This window comes from Chiloscyllium punctatum, chromosome 23, assembly GCF_047496795.1.
Source record: "Chiloscyllium punctatum isolate Juve2018m chromosome 23, sChiPun1.3, whole genome shotgun sequence".
In the NCBI taxonomy this organism is placed as follows: domain Eukaryota; kingdom Metazoa; phylum Chordata; class Chondrichthyes; order Orectolobiformes; family Hemiscylliidae; genus Chiloscyllium; species Chiloscyllium punctatum.
This window is the reverse complement of record NC_092761.1, coordinates 81966844-81979248: the sequence shown is the minus strand read 5'-3', so window position 1 is coordinate 81979248 and position 12405 is coordinate 81966844. Positions and strand designations below refer to the sequence as shown.

Below are 12405 nucleotides of genomic sequence, written 5' to 3'. Positions count from 1 at the left end.
ATATTTTAAATTTGGTGGAACATTAGCCCAGAATGAAGGCGCACTGGTTAATGGGTGACTGTATGTTGTAACTGAGATGTGAAGAACAGGAGGATTTCAGTTGTGTGCACAGCTACTGTCAGACAATGAAAAGGTGCCATATACGTGGCATTGATCTTGTTCCAAGAATAAGGGCCAGAGATTCTGAAGCTGTTTGCTATTTAGTTATGTCAAGGGCAAAGTAACCAGCTGTGATTGGGATACGACCCTGCTATGATTGCCCTTGTATGTGGTAGGCTCATGCTTGAGCTCTTGTTGTTTTGTATGGTTCAAGGGCATTGGACTGTCATGTTCAGTGGAGAGTGACTACTTTCCGGAGGAAGATAGGGATACATGGTAAATAAATTTGAATTCAGGAGTCAAATGTATTCTGCATTGTTTCCTCTTTGGACTGGAAATGCATGATGTTTTTATGCATTTTCATGTGCATATAAATGGAATGGCTGGCTAACATTACCCTTGTTAAGGGAAGCGCTTGTCAGATCAGCATTTATTATCCATCCCTAATTGTCTTTGAGATGGTAGTGGTGAGTTGTCTGCTCGAACCATATGGTGTAGGTACACCCGTTGTACTGTTAGCAAGGGCAGTTCAGGATTTTAAACCAACGACTATGAAGAACACTGATGACATTTCAAGTCAGAACAGTTTGCGACTTGATGGGAAACTTGCAGGTCGAGGCATTCCCACCCATCTGCTGCCCTTGTCCTTCTAGATTTTATTGACTCTGGAACAGTTCCTGTGGATTAGATAATGTAATCCTACTATTTAAGAAGGGAAGCAGAGAGAAAACAGCTAATTATAGACTGGCTAGCTTGACATCGGTAATAGGAACATTGCCAGCACGCATTATAAGAGATGTAAGCAGAGGATTTGAAAAATGGTGACAAGATCAGACAAAGTCGGCACGGATTTATGAAAGGTAAGTTGTGCTTAACAAATCTAGTGGAACTTTTTGAGGACATAACTAGTAGAGTGGATGACAGGAGCCAGTGGATGTAGTTTACTTGGGATTTTCAGAAGGTTTTTGATAAGGTCCAACATAAGAGATTAGTGTGCAAAATTAGAGTGCATGGGATTGGAGTCATGTATTGAAATGGATTGAGAACTCTTTAGCAAACACGAAATAAAGAATAGGAATAAATGAGTCTTTTTCTGAGTGGCAGGCAGTCACTAGTGGGGTACCACAGGGTTCAGTGCTTGGACTCCAGCTAGTCACAATATATATTCCTGATTTAGATGAGGTAACTACGTGTCATATTTCCATGTTTTCAGACAACACAAATCTGAGTGGAAGGATTGGTATGTTCTATAATAACCTTTGCAGAGATGTTGTTACACAACCAGGAGCTGGGCCTCCTGGTTCAACATTACCACTGCATCACAGAGCCTCCAAAATAGCCTGTGGATCCTTTCAATGGCAGCACACAAATGCGGAGGGATGACATCAGCAGCCACTGCTGACAGAAAACTGTCACACCAGGTATTTGAGGGTGGATGTAGTAACCAAGGCTGCATCTGCTTAGCTTCAAATATCAGCAGAGATTGGACATTTTCAGACTAAAACCATCATCAGCTGGTTGGGAAGGTATGCTGTAGAGAAGATTCATAGAAGCTTCTGTATGATTTGGACAAGTTAAATAAGTGGGCAAACATGTGGCAGGTGCAGTATAATGTGAACAAATGTAAGGTTATCTATTTTGACAGGCAAGCAGATAATTATCTGAATGGTGATAGTTTACGGAGGTGCAATGAGATCCAATTGTCCTTATCCACTAGTTGCTGAAAGTCAGCATGCAGGTCAACAGGCAATGAAGAAAGAAAATGGTACAATGGGATAGCTTACTGCAACTGTACAGAGCGTTGGTAAAACCACACCTGGAGAATTATGTGTAGTTTGGGTTTCCTTCTCTGAGGAAGGATGTTCTGACTATTGGGGAAGTGCAAGGAAGGTTTCCCAGACTGATTCTTATGATGATGGGACTTATTTACAGGAAGAGACAGAATCTGTTAGGACTAAAGTAACTAAAGTCAAAAGGTGTGGTGATGGAAAGCACAGCAGGTGCTTTGACCTGAAAAGCACAGCAGGTCAGGCAGCATCTGAGGAGCAGTAGAGTCGATATTTTGGGCATAAGCCCTTCATCCGGAATGTGGGAGGCCCCAAAGGGGTTGAGAGCTAAATAGGAGGGGGGTTGGGGCTGGGTAGAAGGTAGCTGGGAAAACAATAGGTGGATGCAGATGGAGGGGTGGGGGGTTGGGGGGTGGTGATGGTGATAAGTAGGAGTGGAGGGTGGAATGGATAGGTGAAAAGGAAGATGGACAGATGGAAGAAATTCTAGAGGGCAGTGCTGAGGGGTGATGTCTTTGAAATCTATAAAATTCTAACAGGGCAAAATTAAGTAGATACAGGAAGGATTTTCTTGATGACTGAGAATCAGGGGTCACAGTCTCAGGATAAAGGGTAGGTCAGATGGACAGAGACGAGGAGAAATCTCTTCTCTCAAACAGTGGTCAATCTGTGGAATTCCCTGTCACAGAAGACTGCTGAGGCCAAACACGGTGGCTCAGTGGTTAGCACTGCTGCCTCACAGCATCAAGGACCTGAGTTTGATTCCACCCTTGGGTGACTGTCTGTGTGGAGTTTGCACATTGTCCTCATCTGTGCGTAGGTTTCCTCTGGGTGCTTTGGTTAATTTGCATTGTCCAAAGATGTACAGGTTAGATGCATTGGTCAAACTCAATTGTCCTGTAGTGTTCTGAGATGTACAGACGAGGTGAGTTAGCCATGGCAGATGTGAGCTTACAGGGATATGGTGGGATGCTGTTATGGAGAGTCGGTGCAGACCTGATGGACCAAATGTCCTCTTTCTGCACAATAGGGATTCTATGATTAAAGACTTTTAGAAAGATGTAGCTTTAGTTTTTGGCAATAAAGAATATGGGGAGAAAATGGGTGCAGGGGACTGAGTTGGATAAACAGCCATGATCATATTGAATGGCAGAGCAGGCTGGTAGGGCTGAATGGCCTGTACCTGCTCCTATATTCTATTTACTAAGTGTCTAGATGTCTGAGGTTGTGGTTTGTAAGTTACTGCCAAAGAAGACGGTGAGTTGTTGCAGCGCATCTTGTGGATGTGCATTGGTGGTGGAGGGAGCTATGCCCAGGATGGTATTGAGCTTGTTGTTGGTGGAGCTGCACTCATCCAGGGAAATGTGGGAAGTATTCCATCATTTGTGGCTTGTAGGACTGGGGAGGGTTTGGCGAGGAGGGGTACTTGTTGCTGAATCTCTGTCCTTGAGAAGGTGGTAATGCGATGCAATTCACATGATATATAGGTAATGGTTTTGAAGGAGTCAGTGTTGATGTTACATTGAACTCCACCCAATCTGATGATAGCTTCCAGAAGAGAGTTGAGTTCTGTACATGTACCTGAAGGGAGCAGATGTGTTTTGTACATCTCCCGTGGGTACTTAATAATTACGCCTCACTAGTAATGTAAACTGCTCCTATTTCTTTCATACAATAAACTACCTTGTTATCAAAGACCGGTGCCTGTTCTGTTTAGATTCACCAGTATCAGTCTAATCCCCTACCATTGCTAATTCGACAAAGCCTAGACTCAACATTGCAGAAGGAGGATTGGTGGCAGTGAACTACCTAAGCAAGGATCCCACAACCTTTCAGCAATGTTATTTAAAGATATGCCACTTTGTAGCAATTTAACACAGCTCTGAGGTTTGCTTTGAATATTGTTAAACATCAACCAAATTTCTGTCGAGTCATAAATAGATGAAACCCGCTAAGAATTGCAGGTTTCAATTTGTAAATTAGTTGGAGTTTTCCAACAAATGCATGGTCACATGCACTGAAAGCCATTTTTCTTAAAAACACTTCAAACATCCAAGCCACATTGATGGAATTTAATTTTATGTCCTGCTAGATTATTACTGTAGGCCTCAAGATAATATGTGCAGTAACAAACTAAAGTCAGCATCATCCCACTCTCTTAGAGAGTGATGACTGGTGCTGTTTTAGCCTGAGGGTTGACGTTGAGAAAAAAGAGTCCTCCCTGGTAACCTCAGCTGTTGTAGAAACTGAGCCCACACTGTTGGCATCACTCTGCATGGCAAACCAGCCATCCAGCCAACTGAGTTAACTACCCTGCCCCTCACCTCCCCACCACCCCCCCCCCACCCCACCCAGCGACAACCACCATAACGGTAAACCCCCATGCTAACCCTGCTAACCCTGCAGAATATGACCCAGTCTAGATTCCATCAACATTTAAACCGAAAGAAAATTTGAGGAACTGAGCATATCTTCCATGGGCTTCAGATGATGTAAGCAAATGATAGTTACAGTAGTTACAGAGCTGCTTTATACTGCAGTCATACAAGTCATGACAAGAGGTAGTGAGGTACAGGAACACTTTTGCTAGTGGAAACAGACAGCAAATTGTTGGTCTATGTATGAAGTATATGTTGTCTTTCTTTCTGTGTGTGTGCATTTGTATGTGTGTGTGAGAGAGTGTGTCTGTGTGTGTGTGTGTGAGAGAGAGAGAGAGAGAGAGAGAGAGAGACAGTATGTGTGTGGGGGGGGGGAGCGGGTTGGGTGATTGGGTTGGTGCAGATAAGACTGGTGGCTGTAGCAGCATTGATCTTGTGTCTCTCTCAGCACCCTTTTGAAACTCAAGCTTGGAAGATCCATGATGTTATCACTCAGTCCCATCCTCTGCCCACCTGCTCTGCATTCTTCCTCAAGCATTAGTTTCTTACACCACTGCTTTGTGCCACATTCCTAAAGAATTTCCATGCTCATCTGTCCACTCATCAATCATAACCAACTGCCTTGACAGTTTCCAACTGTTGTAATACCCACTCATTTGTGCATCACCAGTGCATTTTGCCCTCAGCATCCTTACAAAATAACAAAATTCAAAAGAATTGACCTTTTTCATGTCACCTTCTTCATGGTCCAACATTCTGCATTATAGTGACAACAGGAAACATAAATGCTTTGAAACCTTAGTCAATTTCCAGAGAATCACCTTTCCACTATATTAACTTTTCATGTGGCTTTTCCCATTTTGTGTTGACTTTTGCTTACTATTATTTAATTATGGAGAGGCAGTACCTTAGTGATAATATTACTGGGTCGAAGTGTGTGATGCTGGAAAAGCCAGCAGGTCAGGCAGCAGCCAAGGAGCAGGAGAATCGACATTTCAGGCACAAGCCCTTCATCAGGAGAGCTGATGAAGGGCTTTTGCCCAAAACGTCAAATCTCCTGCTCCTCAAATGCAGCCTGACTGGCTGTGCTTTTCCAGCACCACACTCCTCGGCTCTGATCCCTAGCACCCGCAGTCCTCACTTTCTCCGGCTAATAATACTGGACTAGTAATCAAGAGGCCAAAGGTAATGCTGTGGGCCTATGGGTTGAAAACCCATCGTGTGAGATGTTAACTTCAATGAATAAACCTGGAATTGAAAGCTGATTTCATTCATAGTGACCATGATACTACTTTTGATTGTTATAAAATCTATCTGGTTCACCGAACTCTTTGAGGTAAGGACATCTGCCATCCTTACATGGTTTGGCATATATGTAACACTACACGCACAGCAATGTGGTCAACTCTTTACTGTCCTCTGATATGACTTCATAAGCCATTTGTTTCAAGGGCAATTAAAGGATTGCCAACAAATGTTGAAATTGATAGCAACACACACAAAAAATGTAAGATTCATTGACTGTTCATCTTACAGCCTAGATATGAATTTCTCACAGTTAACAATCACAAAATGACCTGAAGATTAGATGAAATGAATTTCAAGGAAATGCAGTACCTATTGGAGGTACCATCTTTCATTAAGATGATGACCCATCTTCCCTGTCTGGTGAATGTAAAAGATCCCAGGACATGATTCCAGACAATAACAAGGAAGATGTTTTCCTGGTGGACTGTCCACATTTATTCTTCAATCAAAATCACTTTTAGCAGACTATCAGATCACGACTACATTTGTATGAAAGCAAAATACAGCAGCTGCTCAAAATATATAATAGAAACATCAGATTCTCAAAATACACAGTGGACATGGCAGTACTGTGGACCCAGACACATATCAGACCTCCCATTTCCAGCATTTTCTGGTATTGCATTATATTTATATTTGAGTTTGTGCAAACTTGCTATAACCAAAATTTACTCCTTTATATCCTACGTTATAAAAGTAACTACAGTATGTGCCAAGAAACCTTAATATCTGCAGATATTGTATGTGAAGATAGAAGTTGGAGTTGAGTAATTGCAGTTAACATTGCATGTCCCACTGTGTGGCACATATTCCCTTAGAAGAAACCTTGTGCCTATTGATTCCCTAATTCTATTTTATCACAAGGTCATGTATCACCCAGCAATATCTCAATCTTGAAAGTGTTCTGCCATGTTAAAATTTTGACAAACAAATATTTTATTTTCTGTGATGTTACATCATCCTGTTATCTTGGAATTTTAATAAGTAATAATCTATGCATGTATTCTTATTAGTGTAACTGTAAAAAATACATCAGTTAAAGGCTTTTGGCATCTAATGTCTTTTCACATTTATCAGAACCACTGCAACACAGAATAAAATACATGTACAGGCAACAGTAATGTTTGCCGCCGATTTCTAGTTAGATCAGGAGGTATCAGCTATTCCCTTCAGTTGCCAGCTCACTTGCTTCTTTCAGACACTGCATGTCTGTACTGGTGTGGTAACAGGATCTTATGTTTTGGACTGGATCTTTATGTGTTATACACATTCTTCAATCTGTCAGAAGACATATTATTTTTAAGCTGCTCTGTCTCACATGAGCCAAACCACAGAGAGCACTGAGTAGGATAAAAGAATACTTAGTGCAATTGGTGGAAAATCTGGTTTACATTTATCACAAAAAATTAAGAGCATGCAAGCAATAATCTTTATTGATGGATCTTCTGAACAAAATTAAAAATCACACCTTCCTTAGTACCTTATTCCACTGTCCAGTACAGAGGATTTTACTGAGTCAGGATCAGGCCCTTCAGCCCTTCCAGCCTCTTCTACCATTCATCCCTGGCATTTTTACTCACTGTGGGATAGTAATGACCTGGAACTCACTATCTGCAAAGGTGGGGGAAATGGAAACAATCGATGTTTAAAAAGAAAATTGCATAGATAGTTGAAGGAAATAAACTTACAAGATCACGAGGATAGAACAGGGGAATGGAACAGACCGAATTGTTCCATGGGCAACTGGAATGGTATCTTATGCCATCTCATGGTATCTGCCATCTCTACCAGTGTATGCTTCAGAATAAGAGCTGCTTGCTGCCACCAATCCATGATACTACCATCTGGTTCATCTATATTGTCTCTCAGTCCTATCTCATAATCAGAGGTAAAACATACATCAGCATTGACACTTTACAGAAGGGGCACTGTTCTTGGGTAGCAGTAAGTCAAAATTAAGTGGGGTGGCATGGTGGCTCAGTGGTTAGCACTACTGCCTCATAGTGCCAGGGTTCAGTTCCAGCCTCAGGCGACTGTCCATGTGCACATTCTCTCCGCGTCAGCATGGGTTTCCTCCGGGTGCTCCGGTTTCCTCCCACAATCCAAAAATGTGCAGGTTAGGTGAATTGGCCATGCTAAAATGCCCGTAGTATTCAGGGATTAGGTGCATTAGTCAGCAGTAAATATAGGGTAGAGAAATTGGTCTGGGTGGGTTACTCTTCGGAGAGTCAGTGTGGACTTGTTGGGCCGAAGGGCCTGTTTTCACACTGTAAGGATTCTATAAAGCTGCACATCTGCTCTCCATGAAGGCTAGTGTAAAATTCACTGTCTCTGTAGAATCAATAGAATTGGTAGTGCTAATGCAACTTCAACATTAACACTTCCATAGTTATTACCCTACAACATCTCCAACCAAACTCTTTTACTGAAGTTAATTCATTATACAGTCATGTATGCTGCTATAAAAGTAAGGGTCACCAAACCACAAAGAGCACTGAGTAAGATAAAGTTCATTTCTTTTTCCACTCAGAGGGTTGTCCAACTTTGGAGCTCTCTGCCTTGGAGGACAGTGAAAGCTAGGTATTGAATATTGAAATATTGAATATTTTAAGAGATAGGTGGATAGTTTTTTTTGGCAGGAAAATCAAAGGTTATTGAGGCCGATTGGAATCTGGAATTCGAAACACCAATAAATCAGCCATGAGATTATTGAATGGTGGGACAGGCGCAAAGGGCTGAATGCTCTATGTTTACTCTTATTTCCTATGTTCATAGGATCTTATCCTAACTTCATTCAAAAGCCTGTTCCCAAGCCCTTGCTTCAACAATTTCTATTTATATCTTTATCGCTGTAGGATATCCAAGATGCTTCACAGTTTTTATCAATCAAAACTTGAAACTTACCGACTAAAAGAGATGGTATGGTAGATTTATATTTTCGTGGGACTTAGCATCACTGGCTGGGCCAGCATTTTGTGGCAATCCCAAGTTGCCCTTGAGAAGGTGGTGGTAAGTTGCCTTTCTGATCCACTGCAGTCCACCTGCTTTAGGTTGACCCACAATGCCCTTTGGGAAGGAGTTCCAGGATTTTGGCCCAGTCGCAGTGAAGGACCAGAGATGAATTTGAACATCAGGATGGTATGTGACTTGAAGGGGAACGTGCAAGTGATAGTGTTACCATGCATCTGCTGCCATTGACATTCTCGATGGGAGTGGCCGTTGGTTTGGAAGGTGCTGTCTATGGATCTTTGATGAATTTCTGCAGTGCATCTTGTTGATTGTCCACATGATTGCTGCTGAGCACTGATGGTGGTGGGAATGGATGTTTGTAGATGTGGTGCCAATCAAGCCAACTGCTTTGTCCAGGATGGTGACAAGCTTCTGTGTTGTTGAAACCGCACCCTTCCAGGCAAGTGGGGAATATTCCATAAAACTCGTGACTTATATAACTATAAGATACAGGAATAGAATTAGGCCATTTGATTTATTATTGTCACATGTATCTAAGTACAGTGAAAAGTTTTGTTCTGTGTGCAATACAGGCAGATATACCATACAAAGATGAACAGAGTGAGTTGTAGTTGTAAAGAAGCTGCACAAAAGCAAAATTAACATTAGATTTGAAATTTGACAGGTCCATTCAGCAGTCTAATAATAGTGGGGAAAAAGCTGTTCTTGAACCTGTTGGTCCATTTGGCCCATCGCATTTGCTTTGCCATTCGATCATATTTCTCAACCTTGCCTTCTCCCTAAAACCCTCGATCCCCTCACCAATCAAGAATCTATCCAACTCTGTCTTGAATATGCTCAATTAAACAATCAAAGATTCGGTTAAAGAGAAAGGTTTTAAACAGAACCCTTTAAGGAGGCAAGGCAGAGAGGTTTGGGGAGAGATTTTCAAAGTTTAGGTTCCTGACAGCTGAAGTCACAGTCGCACGTGGTGAAATGAAGGATGCTGGGGAGACCAGCTAGTTCAGATGGCCAGGGCTGAGGAAATTACAACGATAGAGAGGGACAAAGTCATGAAGGTTGCATCGTTAAGATAAGACATGCACTCAGCATGCATATTAAAGGCATCAATATAGATGCATAGAATTTAGGGAGTGAGAGACAGTGATTACTTTGGTGAACTGAAGTCTGGAGTAAATGTTGTCCCATTCAGGATTTTCCTCATTAGAAAGGGAAGAGATTGTATGTGGAGAAACCCACAATTCCCGTTCTGGATTTCAACTTAACGATTGATAGACGCAAACTGGAAAGAAACACAGGACAAAATAAAATTCATCATAAATCAATATTGTGATGTTAAAAATCTTCCTTTTTCAGGGGATCACATATGAGCCGGGTGCAAAAGAAAATCAAAAAAGCACCAGAACTGCCCTTGGAGAAAGCTCGTGCTGCTGCAGGAGCTGGACCAATAAAAAAAGGAAGATATTTCCACCGAGGGTTGGAACTGAAGAGAGGAAGGACAGGCTGGTTGGTGGGTGACGTCAACTCATCCCCAGTCAGTATTTGTTTACAGAGGGGCCGCTTGTTGCTGTAGCTCAACCATCCCGGCTGTGTGATCAAACAAGACTCCATTTATACCAGAGAGGGAGAGGGAGAGGGAGAGGGAGAAAGGCTTGGTGGACGGAGAGTAGGGGTGGGGGAAAATATTACAGACAGACAGAGAGAGGCAAGCCAGGCTGAAATTAACAAGGTCAGACATGAAACTGATCAGGTTCATTGAGAAACTGGTAACAGCGGGAGGCCGATTGTAACCAATCGACCAGCACTGGATACAAGGGACAAAATGTAACATTCTTCGGTCGATGTAGCGGATTCAGAGATTGGATACATTTTGTTCTCCTATCTCGCTAACCTCTGGACTCTGTCGGTGAGATGGCTTTTTTATTGAGCTAGAAATCTCCCCGTTGTACAGACCGGCCGGTGATCTGCTCCCAACCCCACACAGCCCGTCTTTTATTTATTTTATTTTTTTGGCTGTTTGCTGTTGCAATGCTGGTGGATTCTCCGAGGTCGGAAGGCGGGTCGATGCGGCGGATCTGGAGTCGGGCAGGGGCGAGCTGGATGTTTCTGTGGAATGCCTTTCTCCTGGGCTGCCTCCTGCCTGCGGAAAATGGAAGGGGAGCCCTGGCCCAAGAGATCATCCAAGTGGACGGTGTCTTCGATCGTGCCTATTTGGTGATTGTCAATAGCCATGTCCAGAATATATTCGCTTTCAATCACACCGTTTCACGGAACAAGGTAAAACAGAAACAATAATCAAAGCATTCATCTTTCAGTTGCTGCATTCGCCGGTGACATTTGTAAGAAAGTTTGTGTTGCCCATCCCCCTCTTGTTTGGTGAAGTCACAAGACGTGAACCGATGTTATATTGTGACAGTAAAAACATCAGGCCAGGAAATAGTTGAAGGGGGGCCGGATCCCAGCGTTTGCCCAATACCAACCCGGATCTTGTACAGTTCATACAGAACCAACTGCAGACTGACTTCTCTGCAATCGTGGTGTTGCTTGATTTTTATTCCTGTGAGGTGGAAAAGAGAAATACTCAGACCCTCTAAAAATTTCAAATGTTAAATCAAAGCTGTGCTAGTGCTGCGTGGTTGCTGCTCATTTTCTGGTTTAAAATCTCTCAGGTTCACTTTCATGTTAACGTTAAGCTTAAAGCAACCAGTAAAAGGGGAACACTATATAAAAAAAGACTTGTGGTGGGGCTGGTGTGGTGCAGAGGTAGGAGTGCCCCTGCCTCTTGAGTAGTCAAGGGTTCAAATCCGACTTGCTGCAAAGGTGTGAAAACGTTGGTTAGAAAATATCTTAAAGCCTTTCATTCATTTATTGCCTCATATGAGCACTGGCCTTTTCCAAGTGCTTTCCATACAATGAGTTGTTGTAACGCAGTCAGAGAAAGCAGTCTCCAATTTGCATGTGCAAATTTCCTCTAATGATAATCTGCTCTTGTGATATCGATTGAGGAATAAATGCAGCATTCCCACTGTACTGCATAAGCCCAGGAGTGGGATTCGAACCTGAAGAATTAGAGCCATGAATGACTGGCAAACAAGCCATGTTGGCACTAGTGTAGAAATGAAACATTGAGAACAAGAGACATCCTTTCCAGTAAACTCCTGGTCACTTTGCACCCTGCCTGTCCCATGCATTTGCGACCAGGGGCACCCATGTATAATCTGGGAGCAGGCTAATTAAGTGAAAATTAACGAGGCATCTTAAAAAGATTCTGTAATTTTGGGTATCAGTGAGCTGCACATGTAAGGACAGTGTGTACAAGTCTCCTGTACCTTTTACATTCATCTTTCAAACCTTCAATCCAAACAAATCTTAAGCAACAAAACTGTTAGTGCACTTTACTCTCGAATGCCAATACCTTCCAGCTATTCTTGTTTGTGTGGAGCTTGCAAAGGGGATTGCAACTTTGCAACGGAATCGTCAAGGAATTTTTCAATTGGAATTTTTGAGCGCTTACTTTAACTTGGTTGTTTCTTTGGATTTTTTTTCTTTTAAGAAAGAATAATTACAGATTCTTGGCACAACAGCACCTGAGATGAGTGCAAAATGGTGAAATGAATTGAGGTTTTTCATTTCAAGATGGGAAGAAATGCATGTAAAAGGCACCGTCGGCCTAGAGAGTTGCTGTCCCATCACAAAGAGCGATGACTGGTGCTGAGATTAATCTGAGGGTTACCATACCTCAGGCAAGGAGCAGGGTTGAGAAGGCTCGGCCTTTGTGGTGACCTCAGCCAGTACAGGAATTGAACCCATGCTCTGGATGTCACTGTGCATCACCAACCAGCCAACTGACCCCCAAAAGGCTC

General features: G+C 42.5%; 1 protein-coding gene across 1 annotated transcript in view; it reads left to right on the top strand.

Annotated features, from left to right (window-relative positions):
• Positions 1-10057: 10057 nt before the first annotated feature.
• sidt2 (SID1 transmembrane family, member 2) overlaps positions 10058-12405 on the top strand; it is a 99160-nt gene continuing 96812 nt past the window's right edge. Inside the window, exon 1 of the mRNA XM_072593292.1 lies at positions 10058-10819. Within this exon, the coding sequence (XP_072449393.1) occupies positions 10571-10819 (249 nt within the window). The 5' untranslated portion in view covers positions 10058-10570. The remainder of the gene's footprint in view (positions 10820-12405) is intronic.